The 23,901-nt window shown below is 44.1% G+C and overlaps 1 protein-coding gene across 1 annotated transcript in view; it reads left to right on the forward strand.

Moving 5' to 3' along the window:
* LOC115471761 (V-type proton ATPase 21 kDa proteolipid subunit-like) overlaps positions 1 to 23,901 on the forward strand; it is a 35,269-nt gene that overhangs the window by 4,402 nt on the left and 6,966 nt on the right. Inside the window, exons 2-3 of the mRNA XM_030205577.1 lie at positions 543 to 612; positions 2,160 to 2,211. Of these exons, the coding sequence (XP_030061437.1) occupies positions 543 to 612; positions 2,160 to 2,211 (122 nt within the window). The remainder of the gene's footprint in view (positions 1 to 542; positions 613 to 2,159; positions 2,212 to 23,901) is intronic.

Below are 23,901 nucleotides of genomic sequence, written 5' to 3' on the forward strand. Positions count from 1 at the left end.
ATGTTGCTATTCCACTAGCAACATTCCATGTAGAAGCCTGCCCTTGCAGATCAGCGATGTGGCCGTGCAGGCTTCTGTTTCTGTGAGTCTGACATCCTGCACGTATGTACAGGACGTCAGACTCACAGAAACAGAAGCCTTCGCAGACGCATTGCTGATCTGCAAGGGCAGGCTTCTACATGGAATGTTGCTAGTGGAGGAGTAGCCTAGTGGTTAGTGCAGTGGACTTTGATCCTGTGGGAACTGGGTTCGATTCCCACTGCAGCTGCTTGTGACTCTGGGCAAGTCACTTAACCCTCCAGTGCCCCAGGTACAAATAATAACCTGTATATACTATGTAAACCACTTTGATTGTAACCACAGAAAAGTGATCCCATTCCCCCCCCCCCCCCCAAGTTATATGTTTACAAAAATTGAAGGTTCCTCACTCTATGAAAAAGTATTTTAGGAGTTCCGCCATAGTGTAACATTTGGGAGTCACTGTGTTAGGGGTAGAAGTGTTTTAAATAAACTGACACATCATGCTTTTTTTTTTTTTCTAGTATCATTTTTTGTGAAGCTGTGGCGATCTACGGCATTATCATGGCTATAGTCATCAGTAACATGGCCGAGGTAAGCAGGTTTCCTGGGACTGTTTATAGAATTTGGATTGTCACGTGAGCTGCCTCAAAGGAATAATACGAAATATTAAAAGTTGTATGGATTTGTCAGTCACATCCTCTCACGAGACCTACTGATACCTCGAGCAGTCCAGGGTTTGCTTCCCCTCAGATGATTTGGCTGCAAGCTAGCAGCTGTGAAAAAGTTTTTCATTGGTTGCAAGAATGAAGGAAATGTAAGGATTGTGTACACAGGGGAAATGGCACATATGTCAAAGGACTTGTAGCTAGATACAGAGAGAGGCACCGACAGGAGTCAGAGTTGGCACCATAGGAGCCAACTTTTCAAAATTATTGGGGGTGCTAAACCCAGTGGAAATTGTCAGCATTCGTTGTCTAGATATGGTCCCGGGTCCAGTTCTTAGAGGCAGTGGGTTCCCCAAAGAATACACAATCCACATGGGTTTGGATATATATAGAAACTATATTGTATTTACATATATAGGCTCACAGCACTTAGTACAAGTAAATATTACAATGCTGTATCTGTATGTGGGTTTAGATGGGAATCAATGAGAGAAAGGTAAGGATGTGTGTGTTCAGAGAAAGAGAACGAGAGAGCTTTGGGGTAGGGCTGAAGAAGAAGGGAGGAGCAGAGAAAGCTAAGAAAGCAGAGCCCTGTGCTCTGAGAGAGAAAGCAGGAACAGAGAGGGATCAAATAACTTCTTTCCTTCCCAGCCTTTCTAAATGTCAGTTATTTCCTTTGCAACCTCCAGTTTAATTTCCTGATGTAAGGAAGGTGAGCATTTTCACAGGTTCTACTCTTTGAAGTCCCTAGTTTTGGAGCCTCTCTGTCTGGCTTTCATTATTCTCAGAGAGCCCTGCTACCATGATGCCCAGAGAGGACAAAGGTATGTTAATTAGGGGTACTTGCAAAAACAAAGGGCTAGCAGGCAGCTGGCCACCATTTGGTCCATCTGCCATCCCCCCTTCCTGAGGGAGGGGGGAGTTATCAGAAGCTGGTTTCATATTAATCTATCCTGACATCCAGCAATCCTGACAGAAATTACCTCTCCTTGGACACAGTCAAGGAGTCTGTTCACTATTGGGGGTGCTTAAGTACCCACAGAGGTGGCTCCTATGGTTGGCAGTCTGATGGGTGTACAAGTGAGGTAGGCTTCAACTGATCTAGTGTGCTGTATGAGCCCAGTACCAAACACAATGTGGTTGTTTTCAGTTTCGCAGTTCCTTCTAAATTGTCAGGGAGTGGGACAGATGTCTTATGGCTTGTGTTTCATTCCTGTTACTTGAACAGGGTGGCATACTGGTAATTTTAAAGCCTGCCTTTCATAGATAACGGTTGTAGTGCGTTAACACCCACCTCATTTGGTTCCAGTTCTCCTCCTTAACCCTGAAACACGTGCTAAGTATCTGTGCTTCCATTTCCCTGAGTAGGAGGGACTTCTTTAATGATCATTCTACATATCTTCCTGTACAGTTAGGTTTAGTAAAGAAAGTAGTGCAGATAATTCCAGGTAATATATGTTTTATTTTTTCCAGATGTTCAAGGGCACAACCCCTGAGACTATTGGAAACAGGAACTACCATGCGGGTATGTACATCTTTCATAGGTATGTGATGGGGTGGGGCTGTGCACAGAGAAACGGTCTTACCAGGGTATAAGCACCTGCTGCGGGATGGCTCGGTATGGTGTCACAAGTGAAACATTATTCATAATGAGAACTCTAAAAGACAAATGCTGGTAAAGGTTACACCCAAACTTGGTCATTTCCATGTTTGACATGTTGATTGCAAGTGGCTAACCCTTTTCTTGTATGAAGTTAAATGCTACATAAGAACATAAGCGTTGCCATACTGGGACAAGACTGAAGGTCCATCAAGCCTAGTATCCTGTTTCTAACAGTGGCCAATCCAGGTCACAGGTACCTGGCAAGATCCCAAAATAGTAAAACAGATTTTATGCTGGATATCCTAGAAATAAGCAGTGGATTTTCCCAAGACCATCTTAATAATGGCTTTTGAACGTTTCTTTCAGGAAATTATCCAAACCTTTTTTAAACCCTGCTAAGCTAACTGCTTTTACCACATTCTCTGGCAATGAATTCCAGAGGTTAATTACATGTTGAGTGAAGAAATATATTCTCCAATTTTTCTTTTAAATTTACTACTTAGTAGCTTCATTGCATGCCCCCTAGTCCTAGTATTTTTGGAAAGACTAAACAAGTGATTCATGTCTTCCTGTTCTACTTCACTCAGTATTCTATTGACCCCACTATTTTTTTCTATCGAGTCAGTCAACATGCCAGTATAGTTCTTTTATCCATTATAAAAATCTGTTTTCAAGCATTCTATGGAAAGTATATATCAATGGCATTATAATCTGGAAAAGACACAAACAAGATTTCAACAGTCCACACAGCACATATCTGAAATAAAGAACAAGAATATAAATTTCCTTTTCATCCTGCTAGATCAGTACAGACATGTTGGTTGGGCTAGCCTACAAGCGGGTGGAGGCAGAGATCTGGAACTTTCTAGCAACAGCATAAGGAATGATGCAGCTGTGGAATTTGCCAGTATTTTCTGTTTCCAGCAGATGGTTGCAGTTTGGACTGGGGCAGCAGATGTTCTAGTTCCTGACCTGGTTCCCTTGGGTCCAGTCTATAGCCTCTCAAAGATCCTCCCGCCCCCTTTCTTGTGCCTGATTTTTTTTTTCCCATCATTTATTTTACAGGCTCTGCAGGCATAAAGTTTGTAAAAACAACTCATTGCTAACTAGAGGGGGGGAGGCTAAGGAACCTTTGGCAATCACAGAGCAGAGGCGTTGGTGAGTGAGGGAGTTGTTGTACTGGCATGCCCTGCGACAGGAGGTAACGTGGTGGATGTGGAAGTGAAAAAGCAGCAGAATCCCTTGTCCTGCTCATGATGGGGACTCTTATGTTCCATGCCGGTGGAGCTGGAATGCTGCCCCTTGACTGGCTTGGCCAGTTTAAAAAAACTATTTTAAAACGTATTTGTTTACTAAAGCCTACCCCGATGTCAGCAATGCTGTTTAACCCCCCTTTATTTTCCCGTATTGGCAGTTTACCTGCTCTTTACCCTCTGTCTCTCTCTGTCTTTACCCATACTCTCTCTGTCTTTACCCGTACTCTCGTCCACACTCTCATTACCTCTCGCCTTGACTACTGCAACCTACTCCTTACTGGCCTCCCACTTAGCCATCTATCCCCCCTTCAATCTGTTCAGAACTCTGCTGCACGTCTTATATTCCGCCTGAACCGATATACTCATATCACCCCTCTCCTCAGGTCACTTCACTGGCTTCCGATCAGGTACCGCATATAGTTCAAGCTTCTCCTACTAACCTGCAAATGTACTCGATCTGCAGCCCCTCCTTAACTCTCTACCCTCATCTCCCCTTATGTTCCCGCCTGTAACCTCCGCTCACAGGACAAATCCCTCCTCTCAGTACCCTTCTCCACCACCGCCAACTCCAGGCTCTGCTCATTCTGCCTCGCCTCACCCTATGCTTGGAATAAACTTCCTGAGCCCTTACGCCAAGCCCCCTCCCTACCCATCTTCAAATCCTTGCTCAAAGCCCACCTCTTCAATGTTGCTTTCGGCACCTAACCTTTATACCTTTCAGGAAATCTAGACTGCCCCTATTTGACTGACTGTACATTTGTCCTTTAGATTGTAAGCTCCTTTGAACAGGGACTGTCCTTCTATGTTAAATTGTACAGCGCTGCGTAACCCTAGTAGCACTTTAGAAATGTCAAGTAGTAGTACTGTCAGCTTCTCCTTGGTTGCTCCTGTTTTCTCTTCCGTATTCTCTTATTTTAGCAACTCTGTACTTATTTGTAAATCTATTACTGGAACAATTTTCTCCTGTTGTATTATGTAATTTTCTTGTAACTTTGTTAGCCACATTGAGTCCGCATAAGCTGGGAAAATGTGGGATACAAGTGGACCAAGTCTCTATATATAAAAGGCACCACCAACGTTCTAAATGAAGCCTCCAGCCAGAAGTGTGAAGGGGGAGAGATATCCGGTTTCCCCATGAATGTCTGCCCCGCCCTCGCTCTCTCTGTAACACAAACAGTGAAGAAAAACACAGCAAAGCACGGAATCAAATCGCTCTCTCTGTAACAGTGAGGGACTCAGAGGGGGGAGGGGAGAGAGGGCAGAAGCCCTCACTATTTCTGTAACACAAACACAGCACAGCAAGAAACTTAACACTGAAGGACTGGACTCCGAGGGGGGAGGGGACAGACAGCACAGGGGAAGGGAGAGAGGGCAGAGGGCAGGGACACACACACTCCCACGTGCACACAGAAGAAAACCTTGCTAGCCCCCGCTTCATTTGCATCAGAAACGGGGCTTTTTTACTAGTAAATAAATAATAAAGCTCTAGTCCCTGCCAAAATCATGACTGATGTGCTAGTGGATATCACAGCCATTTTAACTGCTGAGCAAAGAGAGCACAGCTGGAGGTGGGAACTCTCTGAAGTCCCTTGAGCTGTGGGTTTCAGTCAGAGGGAGCAGGAGAGAGGCCCCTCACAGTGCCCCCTTAGCCTTGTCACAGTTTTTCAGGGAGGCTGAGGATTGCCAGAACATCTGAATCTTCCCTCCAAGAGAGCCTGAGGGGTGTGGAGAGTTCTCGGGGTCCTGTGGTCTGTTTTTTTAAATTCCTTGGTGGGAGAGTGGTAAGCAGAGGATAAAGAAGGGCCCAGCCTCCATGAGAGTCTCTCTCAGGGTAACAGGGAGCCATCTCCCAAGGAGAGCATTGAGTTTTCCGCCACGTGCTTGTTCTGGGGGAAGAACAAGCACCGATCATCTGTCATGTCGTTGTTGAAGAGAAGGGGGGGGGGATCACTTGTGAGGAAGCATGGGTTGGAGATCTAGTTTGGAAGGCCTCCACCAGCTGTTCAAGTCCGTCCCCCTTTCAGGGCAATCAAGAAGATGGCTGCCTCAGAGCAGGACTCCTGGAAACGGTCTTGAAGTGTGTGCAGGTCATAGGGAAACTCTCCTTTGCTCAGGAAGACTTAGATCTCTTTCATCTCCCCGGGATTATAATTGTGGTTATTTGGGATGCTAAAGACATAAATTAAAATTAAACAAAAGTTCCTTTTATTTATTTTTATTACATTTGTACCCTGTGCTTTTCCACTCATGGCAGGCTCAATGTGGCAATGGAGGGTTAAGTGACTTGCCCAGAGTCACAAGGAGCTGCCTGTGCCTGAAGTGGGAATTGAACTCAGTTCCTCAGGACCAAAGTCCACCACCCTAACCACTAGGCCACTACTCCACTCCGTGGAGAAACCAGATTCTGAACTTACATTTACAATTAATCAACATAAATATGAACTCTTCAACGGTCAAGATTCTGGGAGTATTTATTGATCAAACGTTAGCATTTGACTCTCAAATTTGATTAGGAAAACATTTTGTTTGAGAGCTTCATAGTACATGTAAGTTTTTCACACTAGAGCAATTTAGACTATTAATACAAACATGAATCTTATCACAATTAGATTACTATAATATGTTTTTCTGGCCTGTTCAAAGCAATTAATGAAAAGGGTGCAAAACACTGCAGTTTGCCTAACTTAAGAAATATGACCATACCTCACCTTTGTATATATATATTTACACTGGGTTCCAACAGAAGCCAAAATAAAATTTAAATTTTCTTGTATTCTTATAAAATCTTGTCTGGTTCAGCTCTGTTATATGTGTGAACATTTACGTTCATTAGCTGTCATAGGTCACACAGGGGCCCTTTTACTAAGCTGCAGGAAAAAGGGCCCTGCGCTGGCAGCGGGGGCTGTTTTTCCCACGCGCCAGGGCCCTTTTCACTGCAGAGGTTAAAAAGCCCCCAGCACACATGGCCATGCGGTAAGAGAACGCAGGAAAAAGGGCCCTGCGCTGGCTGTTTTTCCCACGCGCCAGGGCCCTTTTTACTGCAGAGGGTAAAAAAACCCCAGCACACATGGCCATGCGGTAAGAGAACTCTTACCGCATGGCCATGCGACGGGAAGCCCTTACCGCCACCCATTGAGGAGCTACGTTTTGTGTCGGGGTGGGGTTAGGGGGCCTAGAGGTCTCCCTGTGCCCTCGTGTTGGTGGGGGGGGGGGGGGTCAGGGGCTGTCGGGGGGGGGGGGGGGGGCACCAGGACCTCAGCCATTGTTTTTTTTTTTTCCATTAGATGTTGTTAATAAATGAACTGAAAATGCAAAGAAAACCCCCAAGTCCCCCTCTACAGCTTAGAAAGACATACATATCAAGTCACCCCCCCCCCCCCCACCTTTCTCCATCGACAAGCTAAGAGTAGAGATTAAATCAAGCAGTATAAGATATGGCCCTGGGATAGCAAAGAGCCCGAGGCTATGCCTCAGAACAATCAACCCAGGATACATAGTCCCCCCCAGATTCAACGAAATTGAGCTAACTTGATCCTTTGCAGTGCAGTAAGCTTAGACATTAAATAAACATAAAACACTTTAGCTGCACTACAGATGGTCCTGCAGCAAAGATATAATGAGTCAACTGCCACTTGTGCACCAGGAGCTCTGAGGGTCCCATGTGAAGCAAGCAGCTGGCTATAGTCTTAGCTACCCAGACTCCCGTAATAGTCTAAATCCAAACCACCACTTGGGTAGGACCACCAAATATGAATAAAAGTCCCTTGAGTCCCATAGCCACGCCAACACTGCTCACTTCCTTGTCCATACATAGCGTGCATTGATACAGCATTTTGTAAGCACTCTCCACCAAATTGCTTGCTTCCATGGCATCCCACAGATCAATCCAGAGACTTGTGGGTTGTGTCCCTCTACCAGCAGGTGGAGATAGAGAGAACCTCCAAGGTTTGCTATATGTGGACCTGTGCAGCCGGCTGAACCTCAGTATTCTCTCTATCTAGCAGGTGGAGGGACATCTCTGTGCAGCTCTGGTTTGATCTGGCTACTGGTGTCCTTTGGGCCTAGTTTAGCACAGACAGGGGTTGAGTGGCTGTTTGCAGCTTGTGGTCCCTCCTGGTCTCCCCCTACCTTTCCTCCGTCGCCCGGGGCTGTTGGCCTGATCGGGTGTTTCCTTTCTCTCCTGACTGAAAAAAAAAAAAAAAAGGTAAGAGACTTTGTTTTTGTTTAATCATACGGAGGAACTAGACGTTCTGCCGAGTCAGTTTGGGGGGCAGGCGTTTGTGGAGCATGTCAGTGCCTTCTGAGGCGGCTAAGCGCTGCTCCCAGTGTGGAGACCGGAGAGCAGCATCGGGGGAGTGTGAGTCCTGCCACTGTCAGCCCGCAGCAGATGTTCAGTGCGATGGGGGTTCCCCCTCAGGCGTCCGGTGAGTTGGTAGCGCAGGGGATAGTTTCGGCGGTTTTCTCGGGGCAGTTAGTGCAGCGTGCGTTGGCGGGCGCCATTTTTTCCTCTCAGGCGCGACCCGCTCCGCACTTGGCGGTTGATAGACAAGAGGCGCAGCGTTCTTCTGTGGCACAGGCTCCGATGGAGGGAAGCGATGCACAAGGAGCAGGGGAGTCCCTTGCAGTTCCTTTTTCCACAGATTTTGTTTTATTAATGCCTTTTCTTTTGAAGAAGTCAGGAGCTTCTCTTCAGGCAGCCTTGTCTCTTCCTCAGCAAACTTTGCTTGCTGCAGCCTCTCAGTCTTTCCTGCCAAAACATCACTGGGTGACACAGATGGCCTGGTTTTGTCTCAGGGAGCTCCCTCAGAATCTTTGGATTTGACAGATGAGGTCACCCTGCCCTCTGAGGAGGGGGATGATCCGACGGCTGCCCAGATGACCCTGGTAGGCAGATGTAATCAGGCTTCTGTTCGATCGTCCTTTTCTGCTACCGGCGCATTTCGTTTTTCATCTAACCTGAGTTCCTTAAGCCATTTTTAGGGCTTGTTTTAGCAGACCTTCTCTGAACCAGTGGCGTAGCCAAGGGTAGGCCCGGGTGGGCCCAGGCCTGTCCACTTTGGGTTCAGGCCCACCCAATAGCAGCACATCTCTAATGTGGCTGGCAGGGATTCTCAAGCCCCACCAGCCGAAAACTCCCAACTGTCCCTCCTGCTTACCTTTTAAATAGCAGATCTTTGCCTGCTATAAGCAGCGACTGATACATACTGTTTGCACCAGCCCTGCAGCCTTCCCTCTGATGTATTCCTGCTTATGCAGAAACAGGAAGTTGCATCAGAGGGAAGGCTGTGGGGCCAACATGAGCAGTGTGTATTAGTTGCTGCTCGTCAGTGAAAATCTGCTATTTAAAAGGTATGCGGGGGAGGGAGATGTTTGAGAAGAACATATGGCATGCAGGCAAGAGAGAGAGAGACCAAATTACTTGTGGGACAAGGCAGAGTTCTGCCCACCCATCTTGGGCCCAGGCCCACCCAAAATTGGGTGTCTGGCTACGCCCCTGCTCTGAACTGTTTTTGTGGAGGAGTAGCTCAGTGGCTACTTTCAAATCCCATTTACACTCAAGTCATTTTGCCCTCCGTCACCTCAGGAACAGCTAGATTAAAAGCCAGATTGGGTACTGAGTAAAGCCTATGCATTGGGGAAGAAGGGGCATACTTAAGCATTGGATGCAGGAGGAGCCCCCCCTCTCTTTTTGGTATTGGAGAAATAGACTGCATACCCTTATGTTGTGGGAGGCCAGGGCTGTTAGGAATTCTCCTAAGGGCAGAAGGGCTTTCATTCTATCTGGAATTGCTACTTGCAACTCCCATAAAGCAAGAAATGCAGTATTGAATAGATTTCAGAGGTCTTCCTAAGTTGGTACTGTCATATTGGGAGTTATTTTAGGGGCTCTCTGCTTGGTTAGGGGAGGATGGGGTGGGAATATTAGATACAAGCAAAAAAAACGCCCGTTTCTGCAAAAATGAAACAGGCTTTAGGAAGGCTCTCGTCTAAGTGATTTCTCATCTCTCCCCTGCCCTCATGTCCATTGATTCTTCCCCTGCTCTGCTCTCCCATCCTATCCCCTCCATGTCCAACGATTCTCCCTTCCCATCGCATCCCATGCCATCCATGTCCAGCGATTCTTCCCTCTCCTCCATGTCCGGTGACTTGCCCCAGCCCTCACCTGCCCGCCCTCTTCTTCCACAACAGCCCTCCTTTTCTTCCTGCCACTGTTCCTTTAAAACATTTATTTTACATAAAGTCGATGCGACGTCAGTGAAAGCGGCAGGCTCATCTCACCGCCAGCCTTCCCTTTCCTTCTCTCTGTGTCCTGCCCTCCTCTGACATAATTTCCTCTTTCCGCGAGGGCGGGACACCGAGGGAAGGGAAGGCTGGAGGCGAGCTGATTACGTATACGTCATTTGCATACAGTTACAAAGCCAGCCAGCCATCCATGGAGGCAGATTGACCAATTATTATATAGAGATTACTCTGTTGGAGATGACCTGGGGTCATGAGAGTCCAGATACCGGGTCATCTTAGTGTTTAAGTTCAGGGTGGTAGGGTTGGAGGAGGAAGAGGGGTGATTTTAAATGCAAATTGTTACTTTGTAAAGAGGGGGGAGGGTGGGGGAAGTTTAATTGATTGAAAATCTTGTATAGATTTGATTTTTCGTTGTTGGATATGTTTGATCCTGAATAAAAACAGTTTAAGCATAAAAGCCAGATTGGGCAGGGAAGTAAGTGATATACTTGTAAAGAAATAATCAACAATTTAAATGAGGGGCTTTTGTGATCTTGGAAAGCTCATGCAGAACAACACTTCTGGATAATTTTTATGTTCAAATTTACAATATCTGAACCGGCCAAAAATCTGTATATCAAAATATTGTGTCATGCATGTGTGGCAGTGCTGCAGAGCTAGCCTGTGATCACCAGGGGGCAGGCTTTGACTCCAGTAGGAAAGTATAGCACTAACTGACTTCCTTCGTACATATTATGTATGTGTGTATACAGAGTGAATATGAATGGTTTACAAACTGGGAGAAATCCAGGGGTTTGTGAATTTATATCCTTACTCCTGGTTTTCTTGGGGAAACATTTAATCTTTTCTGCCTTATGTTAATCACCTGTAATTGGGGAAATATTCCACCTTCTTCTCAGAAACATCCATGATGCTCAGATATTGCAGTGTGCCGTCAGACTGCCCAACCCAGAGACAGCAATATATATGCTAAGTGTTTGTATAAACATACACGGGAGGTGCTGGAGATGAAAACGGTAGCGGAATTCAAGCATGCGTGGGATAAACATAAAGGAATCCTGTGCAGAAGGAATGGATCCTCAGAAGCTTAGCCGAGATCGGGAGGCGGGGCTGGTGTTATGGGTGGTGGGGCTAGTTCTGGGCAAGACTTCTACGGTCTGTGTCCTGAAAATGGCAGATACAAATCAAGGTAAGGTATACACAAGAAGTAGCACATATGAGTTTATCTTGTTGGGCGGACTAGATGGACCGTGCAGGTCTTTTTCTGCCGTCATCTACTATGTTATGTACACAATCCAAGCAACAGGTTTTTCTAGGGAGGGAGCATCTAAAATAAACACTATGAAGTGAAGGAGGCTGGGACTTTGTATGAAAAGGGATTTTTAGAGCTTAGTAGTTGTGCATGGGCAGGCTAGATAGGCCATATGGTGTTTACCTACTGCTCTTTTCTCTGTAAATCCACTTTAGCATAAATATATGCAGTTTGTTCTTGGTTCTGGATATATTGATATGGTTAGTAACTTTCTGCTGTATCTCCAAAAGTGCATTCTAGAAGGATGTGATATAGAGAGCCACTTTTAAACACTTTGTGAACTGAATTCTGAAAGAGACGCAGTACCACTGCACCTTATCCTTAAGGATGCACTGACGAGAGCTGGGAATCTCCCCTCATGGTGCAGATTGCACCTAAGAAGGTGGATGTGCACTAGTATCCAGAAGGCTCCCCAATTCGAGAGGGCCCAACTGCCTCGCCACTCTGGTTGTCTAATGTGCTCTCAAACAAGCTAGGATGTCCAGGACTCATGCTTTGGCATCCCCAGGTAGAGAGGCTCAGACACTAGACTTGATTGGGAAGAACGCTTTTCAGGGCTCGATGCTCATTGCCCATATCCAGTTCTACCAGCTCTACACCAGCCTTTACTTGCAATCTTTGGTCCACAGAATATTATTATTATTATTAACATTTGTATAGCGCTACCAGACGCACGCAGCGCTGAACACATGACACAAAGAGACAGTCCCTGCTCAAAAGAGCTTACAATCTAAATAATACAGACAGACAAGACAGTTACGGGTGAGGGAAGTAATGGGTGAAATGGAAGGAAGGGACAATTGAGTAGTGGCTAGGAGCTAAAAGCAGCAGTCTTTAGGATTCTCTCCCAAAGGAGCAGGCCACAGAAGTTGGCCAGGTGTGCATACGACTCTCTCGTCATAGCATGCAGACTCTGCCATGGATGTGGGAATGTTGGTTGTCATGGCTACATGTCTCTGACCTGGAACTAGTGGTTCACGAGAGGTTGGAGGACATATCTTGCTGAGGTGACAATTTTGTTTGGCGATAAGGTACAAGAAGTTGCTGACCTCATTAAGAAGCATACTGAAACCATCCAAATCCTGTCTCGGCTCCAGCTGCAGTCTCTTCCTCATGGAGATTTTCGAGTGGATCTAGGCAGTGACTTTACTACTCCTAAAAGCGTAGGCTTCCGCTGCCTTCCCACTCTGCCCAGAGTCCTCAGGCCCAAGCATTCTCAGCCTTGCCAGTCCCGCCCATAGAGGCCCCAGCCGGCTCCCCAGTCCGAAGCAAGGGATGAGATTTTGAGTAGCTCCAGGAGATCATAGCTGCACTCACAGTAACTGTCCCAGACAACTTACCGGTAGGGGGGAGGCTGAATTTTTACCATCACAAGTGACTCCTTCTAACCTCTAATCAGTGGGTTCTTCAAATAGTTCGTCTCAGTTACGCATTGCATTGGCATCAAAGGTCACCAAATTGCCCACCGAGAGCATTGTTCATCGGCTCTTGGCACAAGCAGGTACTTGTAGAGGAAATCTCTACCCTTATACAAGACAATACGGTCAAACCTATAGAACCAAGGGAAGAAGGGAAGGGATTTTATTCCAGGTACTTCCTTGAGCCCAAAAAGACTGAGGGATTTCATCCCATCCGAGACCTAAGGGCCCTGAACAAATTCCTGGTCAAAGAAAAGTTCAAGATGATTTCCCTGGGCACCCTTTTCCCACGATTCAGGAAAATGATTGGCAATGCTCTCTGGACTTAAAGGATGCCTGTACCCATATTTTGATACTTCTTAGTCACAGGAAGTATCTCGGATTCCGCATAGGGAAATGACACCGTGTTCTGCCATTTGGCCTCGTGTCAGCTCCCAGGGTATTCACCAATGTCCAGATGATCAATTCCCTGCGCTGTTCCAAAACTGCTGTAAAAATTGTGCAGGAACAGCACGGGGAATTAATGCCCCAATGATCAACGCTAATAACATGCAAATTTAGGCATGTTATTAGCATTGATCGATGGGTGAAAGTGTGGGAGGATTGTGCCTGAGTGTACACTTAATTGACAGGTCCAGGCTGTGAAAAGCCTGTACCTGTCCAACATTCCAAGGGGCTACCCCCTCTCCCCAATTGGTATGGCGCTGGCGATCGTGGCCCCCCCCCCCCCCCCCCCACATACACACACAGACCCCTGGACACCAACACGGGGGCTGGAAGTCCAGTGGACCTCCAACAGAAGAAAGGGCTAGAGTTCACCAGATCTCTAACCCACACCTTGGTGGTGTTGGAATGTATTGTATTTTAACATGCATTGCCTGTCAGCAATCTTTTCTCTGTGATTACTCTGTGACCTCTGATGTGAATTACTTAGAGAGGTCACACAGCTATGCAACTTCCTGTGGGGGTTAGATGCAGCACATGGAGCACATGGAGCTCATGATCTCTCCTAACCTGAGAGGATCTATGGTGGTGTGAGCATCCATTACCATCTAAGCACATGGAAGGAGCTGATAAGACAAATGTATAGTAATATGTATATATAAGCCTGTCTGATTATAATCTAACTACAAACTGTGAGTAAACAGATGTTTTGTTACTTCAACTTTAAAGTGACTCAGCAGTGAATTATTCAGGGGTGAATGAGAGAGAGATGAAGAAAGAAATTAACATTTCTAAAGCTGAAGCTGTGTGTACTAAAATCTGCTAATTATTTACTACAAATAATCCAACAAAAGGGTTATGGGCCCAGGGCCAGGAATTGAAAAAGAAGAGAAATATTACCAGGCAGAAAAAAAGGCCACATTTTTCTCTTAAGTTTTAAAGGAAAGATTCAGTCTGTCTCTCTCTCCCCCCACACAGCAGACAGAAGGCTAAGAAAATGGCTGAGGGAAGAAATTCACCATTTTTCTATTCTCTCAAGGTGCCTAGATTAACTGAGTTTAATTATCAGCAGTGGGAATTAAGATTCATATGTTTCCTTCGAGCAAAAAGATTAGATATATGCTTAGACCAAGACAGAACAGCTGAAAATATGGCTGAATGGGACAATGCAAACTATTATGTGAAGTGCATGCTTTTGGAAGCTCTCTCAGAGAAACAAGCCATATTAGTGGAGGGAAAAGATACACCAAAGGACATTTTATATAAACTGAGAACTATGTATGCAACTACATATGCAAAGCAGCAACCAATTTGGCTGGCAGAGTTGAATGAAACCAAATTAAGGGATAAAAGTAAATGTAATGATCACATTATGCATCTTATGTCTTCATTTCAAAAGCTAGAACTTTCTGGAATTCCCATGTGTGATGCATTGAAAAGAGCATTTCTTTTTACCTCACTATCAAAGAAGTTTGATGTTTTTAGGTCTGTAAATGAGGCCATTGAAGGGCAATCTTTTGAACAGACAACATCAAAACTAAGGCAGGAATGCATAATAAATGATTCTGAGGAGATGTGTTCTCAAAGCAAGTCAGAGAGAAATGAAACAAATTTCTTGGCAAAGAACAGAGGAAGGCGGAGCTATGGGAAAACTCCACCCAAGGGCAAGCTGATTTGCTACTCATGTGGAAAGGAGGGACATGTATCTAAATGGTGTAAGGAAACACAAAACACTCCCTCTAGCTCACCTAAGCCAATGGAACTAAAGAATTTTCAAACCAGGAAATGTATGAAGGACAAAGATAAACACAAGGGCTTTCTAATGGCAGAAAAATCTTTGACTATGGTAAATAATAATTCAAATGAAAGTACTTGGATTTTGGATTCGGGGAGCACATGCCATTTAACCAATTGTAAGGATTTCTTTCAGGAAATGTGTCCAGAGGAAGGTATTCTTAAAACTGCAAACGCAGGGACTGCTAAGATCCAAGCAAAAGGTATTGGATTCTTAAAATGCAAAGTGTCTAATGAAGTTAAAGAAATTCCTGTAAGTGATGTCTTGTATATTCCCCAAGCAGTTTGCAATATGCTTAGTGTATCTACATTAGATAAGAAGGGATTTGTGATTCATTTTGAAAACAGTAAGTGCACAATCTCTAAAAATGATGAAGTGTATGCTGAAGCTTTTATGCATAATGATGTTTATAAGCTGAACATTTCAGGTGAAGCCTCACATATGGCGCAAGTAAGGAAGAATGATGGTAAATGTAGTCTGGAAATCTGGCACCGCCGCCTGGGACATCGTGATTCTAAGGTGATCCAGGATCTTTACAGTAAGCAACTGGCCACCGGCATTCAGATAAGTGCAGATGCTGGTAATATGGAGAAATGCATAGACTGTGTTACTCAAAAAGGTGTGAGACCCTCATTTCCTGCATACACAGGAAATAGGAGTAATAAAGTACTGGACTTAATACACAGTGACTTATGTGGACCGTTTAATATCCCATCATTGGGAAATAACAGATTTGTGCTAATATTCTTGGATGATTTCTCTAGATACTGTGTGGCCTATTTGCTGAAAGAGAAAAGTCAAGTCACAGACATGCTGAAGAAATACGTAGCCATGGTGAGCAATAAATTTGAAAGAAAACCAAAGGTTCTTCAGACCGACAATGGTGGTGAGTTCACTTCACAAAGCATGCGCACATTTCTAGAACAAGAAGGCATTCAACATATCACAACAGTAGCTTATACACCAGAGCAAAATTCTGTTGCAGAGAGAAAATTTAGGTCACTTGTGGAAATGACCAGATGTATGCTGTCAGATAGCAATCTCCCTAAAAGACTATGGGGGGAAGCCATTCTCACAGCAGTGTACCTACAAAACAGAATGCCAGCTAAAGGCGCTGAGCGCACACCACATGAGACATGGCATGGTAGGAAGCCAAACCTGTCACACATAAGAACATTTGGAAGTACAGCATATGCTCATATACCAAAGCAAAGAAGGCATAAGCTGGATTCCACAACAGAAAGGGGCATTTTAGTTGGCTATACTCCAGGACACAAAGGATATAGAATTTTGAATCTGAAAACTGGCATTGTTGGCATAAGACATGTTACATATTTTGATGAAAACAAAAGGGTTGATAAAGGCTGGATTATCCCAGATGAGCCTTATCATCCAGAATATGAAACTAGAACCATAATAGACATGCCAGTGTATATAAATGCCATACCAAGGCAGATGTCTGAAAGCAACTCATCTGTATCTAACGAGGAACAGGCAGAGGAAGCAGACACAGAAAGGATCATTGAAGAAGACAGTACAGTTGGAGAAGGGGAATCAATTGGAGAAGAACTCTCAGATTTAGAGGATGCGGAAAGGTCAGACCAACCTGTTGTCAGACGCTCATCCAGGGAAAACAAAGGTGTTCCACCCCCAAGACTGTCTTACTTAACAAAGTCAGCAGAAGCTCAAGAGCCCTTAACATGGGATGAGATTGAGAAAATGCCAGCAGAAGAAGCTGCTGAATGGCGTAAAGCTGCACAAGAAGAAATTGATGCATTGGATAAAAATAATACTTGGATTCTTACAAAATTACCTCCTGGCAAGAAAGCTATAGGATGCAAATGGGTATTCAAGTTAAAAGGAATGCACAAGGAAAAGTGGAAAGGTATAAAGCCAGATTAGTGGCAAAGGGATATCTTCAAAAATATGGAGAAGATTTTGATGAAGTGTTTGCACCTGTAGTGAAACACACGACAATAAGAACACTTCTGAGCATTGCAGTCTCAAAAGGCATGCAAGTCAACCACATTGATGTGAAAACAGCGTTTCTTCACGGAGATATAACTGAAGACTTGTACATGGAACAACCAACAGGTTTCATAAATACAAAACAAAGACAGCTAGTGTGTAAATTAAACAAAGGTCTTTATGGATTAAAGCAAAGTGCAGAATGTTGGAATGATAAATTGCATGAAATATTGACAAATTTAGGATTTAAGCAAGGTGAAGCAGATAAATGCTTGTACACTAGGTGCACAAATGGACAATATGCATACATTTTAGCTTTTGTTGATGATCTGCTCATTGCAAGCAAAAGTGAGCAAGAGTACAAGGACATTGTAAAGTGTTTAAACCTCAATGTTGAGATAAAAGAACTTGGTAATGTGTCATACTATCTTGGCATAGAAATTGAGAAACAAAATGATGGTTCTTATCTTCTAAGCCAGAAGCAGAAAATAAATGAGCTTATTGAAAGTTTAGGTATGCAAGATGCCCAAGTTGTAAGCACTCCCATGATCACTGATTTTCTGAAGGATGAAACAGTAAGAGAACCTTTACCAGATAACATCCAATATAGATCAGCCATAGGTAAGCTTTTATATCTAGCTACCACATACAGGGCTGATATAGCAAATGCAGTAGGAATTTTGAGCAGAAGGGTCAGCTCACCTACCAAATCAGATTGGACTGCAGTTAAAAGGATGGTAAGGTATTTAAAGGGTACCATTGATTGTAAATTAAAGATTTCAGCCAATAGTAATCCAAAACTAATATGTTACTGTGATTCAGATTGGGCAGGGGATCATTCTGATTATAAATCCACAAGTGGATATGTGTTTATGTATGGAAATGTACAAATTTCATGGGCCAGTCATAAACAAAGTATTGTGAGTTTGTCTTCTACAGAAGCTGAATATGTGGCTGTATCGGAAGCGTGCAGAGAACTGATGTGGATTGAAAAACTTTTGCTGGATTTCGGAATAGCTGAACAGAGACCAATCCAGATAATGGAAGATAATCAGAGCTGCATCCGACTGTCACGGAATGACAAGGTTCAGTCACGCACCAAGCACATCGCAACGAAATACCACAACGTGCGAGAGTTGGCAAAAGAAGGGGTCATCAGTCTACACTATTGTCACACCAGTGAGATGACAGCTGACATCATGACCAAACCGTTACCCAGAGAACATTTTGTGAATCTGCGTATAAAGCTTGGACTTTGTATGAATAAATAATTGCATGACAGTTATGCATGAGAAGGGGTTTGTTGGAATGTATTGTATTTTAACATGCATTGCCTGTCAGCAATCTTTTCTCTGTGATTACTCTGTGACCTCTGATGTGAATTACTTAGAGAGGTCACACAGCTATGCAACTTCCTGTGGGGGTTAGATGCAGCACATGGAGCACATGGAGCTCATGATCTCTCCTAACCTGAGAGGATCTATGGTGGTGTGAGCATCCATTACCATCTAAGCACATGGAAGGAGCTGATAAGACAAATGTATAGTAATATGTATATATAAGCCTGTCTGATTATAATCTAACTACAAACTGTGAGTAAACAGATGTTTTGTTACTTCAACTTTAAAGTGACTCAGCAGTGAATTATTCAGGGGTGAATGAGAGAGAGATGAAGAAAGAAATTAACATTTCTAAAGCTGAAGCTGTGTGTACTAAAATCTGCTAATTATTTACTACAAATAATCCAACAGGTGGTCTAGTGGCAACCGCAAACTCCTCCCCCCAAAACCTGTGGTACCTTGAATGGAGGAGGGACGCAATCCTTGTCCCTCCTCCTATGAGCACTGCCTCAAAAATGGCGGCACTCTTCCCTGCCCAGTGCATCCTGGGATGTGCTGGTGGGGGCTTCCATTCCATATAATGGAGAAACTCATTTATATGGAATGGAAGCCCCGCCCAGCTCATTCCAGGATACACTGAGCAGGGCTGGGTGCTACCATTTTGGAGGTGGTACTTAGGAGGAGGGACTAGGATCACATCCCTCCTCTGTTCCAGGTACCACGAGTTTGGGGAGAAGGATTCGCAGTCGCCGCTAGACCACCAGGGTGTGGGCTGGAGATCTGGTGACCTCTAGATCTTCTGTTGGAGGGGAGGGTGTTAGGGGACCTCCAGTCCCCCCGTGTTGGTATATGGAGGGGAGAGGGGGGGCTTGCAGTTACTGGAGCTGTACACATTGGGGGGTGGGGGGGGGTCCACAGGAGCCCTGGCACACAGTGACAGCCCGAGCAGAGAGTTGCATCCTGATGCCCGGCTGCTGTCGTAGGGTTTTAAGAGGTAGAGCGCCATTGTTCATCCACTGTAACATTAATCATGGGGTGCAGGAACAAAAAGAGCACACCAGCATACGTTAGCATGGTACTTGCATTTATCTGCTGCTTGCTGTTTCGTTCTGGTGCTCCGGGCGGCTGATATGAAGCGCAGGTATATGCGGGTGCTAGTCTGGCTAATGGCCTCTAGCGACGTATTTACGCAGACTGGGAGTATGTGTTTCCCTATCTGAGCAATTGGCTGGTCAAGAACACATCGCAGGAGAGGGCTTCGGAATCAGTGCACCTTACTATTCGGGTGTTGGAGCTACTGGCACCTGACCTCAATGCCCACTTGCTCCTCCCTCTGGTGCAGTCATCTTCAAAATGGAGGTTCCCGGCGCCGCACCAGGGTCAGCCTGCCATGTAAGGGAAAAAATTCCAGGTTTCACTGCACAGGTCTTGGCACCACCATTGTGAAGATGATGGTGCTGGAAGCTGAAGTGAATAAGCATCACTTCTCCCTCATTTAAAAGTATGAGACCTGAGCAAGGGGTTGGGAGGGGTGGTGTCGGGTGGGAGGGAAATGGCCTTAGACTACCAGAAAAAAATCGGGGCAGATGCAGGAACTATAGGAGTTAGTGGGTTTGGGGGGGGGGGGGGGGGGGGGGGGGAGGGGGTTCTCTCTAACACTTCTATATTGCCTTACACCTGGAGGTAAATTTCTGCCATTGTAGACATCAGCGTGCATGTACGAGGCTTCTCTGCATTTCTACAGATTTATTAATATCCTCTTTAACATGTAAAGTACACTGTGCATGGATGCCTACTGCATAAGTTAATCTCACTGCTGCAGCAGCTTTCTACATTAGCCCCAGAGTATGTAGTTGGTGTGGATTTGCATACTTTTTTTTATTGTCCTCAATTATTTTTTTAAGTGTGTCAATATTTTCTTAAGGAAAACAGTCGGTGCAAAGACAGATTGTTATAACTGAGGAGTAGCCTAATGGTTAGAGCAGGCTGAGAGCCAGGAATGCCTGGTACAATTCCTACTGCAGCTTCTCATGATCCCGAGCAAGTAACTTAACTCCTCCATTGCTTCAGGGACAGACTTAAATTGTGTGCCCTCTGGGGACAGAAAAATACCTACTGCACCTGAACGTGTCCCATTTCAGTAGCTTGTAGAACAGGTAGAATGGGAACATAAGAATAGCCATACTGGGTCAGACCAATGGTCCATCTAGATCAATCCAGGTCACAAATACCTGGCAGAAACCCAAATAGTAGCAACATTCCCCATGTCTGTCTCAATAGCAGACTATGGCCTTTTCCTCCAGGAACTTGTCCAAACCTTTTTTTTTTTAAACCCAGATAGGCTAACCGCTGTTACTGCATCTTCCAGCAAACAGTTCCAGAGCTTAACTATACGTTGAATGAAAAAATATTTCCTCCTATTTGTTTTTAAAAAGTATTTCCATGTAACCTCAGTGAATGTCCCCTAGTCTTTGAACTTTTTGAAAGAGTGAAAAATTGATTCACTTCTACGACTCAGGATTTTGTAGACCTTAATCATATCTCCCCTCAGCTGTCACTTGAATAGCTCTAATCTCTTTAGCCTTTCCTTATACGAGAGGAGTTCCATCCCCTTTATCATTTCGGTTGCTCTTCTTTGAACCTTTATAATTCCGCTATATCTTTTTTGAGATACGGCGACCAGAACGGAACGCAATACTCAAGGTGAGGTTGCACCATAGAGCGATACAGAGATATTATAGTATTCTCAGTCTTATTTACCACCCCTTTCCTAATAATTCCTAGCATCCTGTTTGTTTTTTGGCTACTGCTACACACTGGGCAAAAGATTTCAGCGTATTGTCTGCAACAGCACCTAAATCTTTTTCTTGGGTGCAGACCCACAAGGTGGATGGATTATTCTTACCAATGCACATTACTTTGCATGTGTCCACATTAAATTTAATCCGTCATTTGGATGCCCAGTCTTGCAATTTCAGCATGTGTTTTAACAACTTTGAATAGTTTTTGTGTCATCTGCAAATGTAATTACCACACTCATTCTGATTTCCAGATCATTTATAATTATGTTAAATATCACCGGTCCCAGTACAGATCCGGCATTCCACTATTCACCCTCCTCCATTGAGAGAAATGACCATTTAACCCTACCCTCTGTTTTCTGTCCAATAACCAATTCCTAATCCACAACAGAATATTGCCTCCTTTCCCATGACTCTTTAATTTTCATAGGAGTCTCTCATGTTCATTCATGCCTTCAAAGAAATGAAGCAGATTGCTGAGGCAAGACTTCCCTTGGTTGAAACCATCCTGATTCTGTTCCTTAAACCATATTTGTCTATGTGTTAAATAGTTTTTTTTCTTTATAATAGTTTCCACTATTTTACCCGGCACCGATGTCAGGCTCCCAGATTAGTCCTGGAACCCTTTTTAAAAATCGGCGTCACATTGGCCACTCTCCAATCTTCAAGTACTACAGACGACTTTAACAACAGGTTACAGATTACTAACAGCAAATCAGCAGTTCCATGTTTGAGTTCTTTCAGTACCCTTGGATGGATGCCATCCAGTCCAGGTGATTATTTCTAATTTGTCGATTGGCTCAGTATGTCTTCTAGGTTCACTGAGATTTCTTTCAGTTCCTCCGCATCATCACTCTTGAAAACTATTTCTGGTATAGGTAGATTTCTTATATCGTCTTCCGTAAAGACTGAAGCAAAGAATTCATTCAATTTCTCCGCTATGGCCTTGTCCTCCCTGAGTGCCCCTTTTGCTCATTTATGGTCTAACGATCCCACAGATTCCCTCACAGGCTTTCTGCTTCTGATGTACCTGAAAAAATTGTTACTTTTCCATCTTTATATGACATCTTTGGGACAAGTATTTGAATGTCTGCAAGTACATTATCACATATATGCAGATGATATTCAGTTCTTTAGAGGTTGGGGGGATTGGGCTTTTAAAAAAGCTAATGTTATGTATGAGGGAGGTAGGAGTTTGGATGAAGGATGATAGACTTGCTCTGAATTGATCAAAAACTGAAGTTGTGCTTGTTGGGAAAAATGAGTAGGTGCCATGGCTTGAGGATGTACTAATTGGAGATGTTAAGATTCTAGTTAAATCGAAATTGAGGTTACTAGGGGTGCTTTTGGGTTCTCACTTGAATATGCAGGATCCAGTACTTCAGGTTGTGAAGGTTTTATTCCAACTTTGTTTGTTAAGAAGGTTGAAACCAATGTTATCAGTTAATGATTTTAGAAATGTTTTAAATAATCTGGTATTTATCAAGAATAGACTACTGCAATGTGTTGTATCTGGGGATTGCAGCTTCTAAATATCATGTGCGTCAGGTGGTCCAAAATGCTGTGGCGAGGAAGTTGATGGGAGTCTCGAGGTTTATGCACATGAGGCCGGTTTTGAAACAGCTACACTGGCTTCCTATTGAATCTTGAGTGCAGTATAAAATTTTAATTATAATCATCAGATGTTATATCATTCTGGAAGACAGCTGCAATGTGAAAGCGATGCAGTTGTCTGTTGATGGGTCGGTAGCAGCAAGGTACACTAGAACTCGTGCAGTAGCTGTTTCAGAAGCAGGTCCACTTTCGTGGAATTGCCAGACGAGTTTTAAGTTTATAAAAAACTTTCTATCCAGCCTAACAGAGCAAGCTATCTAGGCAGCGTACAGTCTAAAAATATAGGAGAGAGGAGAATAAAAAAATGATATACATAACTTAGATGAAACAAAAGGAATCTGGGTAGAACAGTATTAATAGAAAAAGGAGAGGAAGGAGGGGGAAGAGACTGTCGATCAGGTAACAAGACCTTATCTGAAATAGAATTAGGTGTGTGAGTTGTGAAATAAAGTTTTAAGTTCAGTTTTAAAGAGGGCTAATGAAGTGATTTGACAGTTCCATAGCTTTGGTTCTTGGAAGGCAAACATTGTATGCTGTGTTTACGGAAAATTTCTCTGTAAGAAAGATTGGCGAGAAGATTGAGTTGTGATCTGAGAGCTCGAGTTTGTATATGCGGGGTAAGGTATCTTAAAAGATAGAGAGGTTTGTAAACAAGTGAAAGGGTTTTTATAAGTAATGTGATAAGAAATGGGAAGCCAGTGCGAAGATTTAAGATGAGAAGTAATATGGTTGAATTTCTTAAGGTGATAGGACGACTCCTATGGTAGTATTTTGTACTAATTGTAGACGGTGTTGCCCCTGGTACAAAATAAGTACCTGAATATATGTAAACTGCTTTGAATGTAGTTGCAAAAACCTCAGAAAGGCGGTATATCATTTCCCATTTCCCTTTCCCTTATGACATCACAATATCAGAAGTGAGCCAAGTATCGGGCAATCAAGCCATTGTGACATCACTGATGAGGTTGGCTCTTATTGGTGGAATGAGTGGAGGAGTAGCCTAGTGGTTAGTGCAGTGAACTTTGATCCTGTGGAACTGTATTGGGCAATCAAGCCATTGTGACATCACTGATGAGGTTGGCTCTTATTGGTGGAATGAGTGGAGGAGTAGCCTAGTGGTTAGTGCAGTGGACTTTGATCCTGGGGAATTGAGTTCGATTCCCACTGCAGCTCCTTGAGACTCTGGGCAAGTCACTTAACCCTCCATTGCCCCTGGTACAAAATAAGTACCTGAATATATGTAAACTGCTTTGAATGTAGTTGCAAAAACCTCAGTCCCATCTCCCTTTCCCCTTTAATCTGAATATCTAAATAGAGGGAGTTACAGTAACCGAGTTAAGAAATAACCAATGAGCGAATTAAGACATTGATAGCAGGGGGATTTAACAGCGGCTGGATAAATCTATTGCGACGAAGTTTGT

The sequence above is a fragment of the Microcaecilia unicolor genome, chromosome 6 (genome assembly GCF_901765095.1).
Source record: "Microcaecilia unicolor chromosome 6, aMicUni1.1, whole genome shotgun sequence".
Classification (NCBI taxonomy): domain Eukaryota; kingdom Metazoa; phylum Chordata; class Amphibia; order Gymnophiona; family Siphonopidae; genus Microcaecilia; species Microcaecilia unicolor.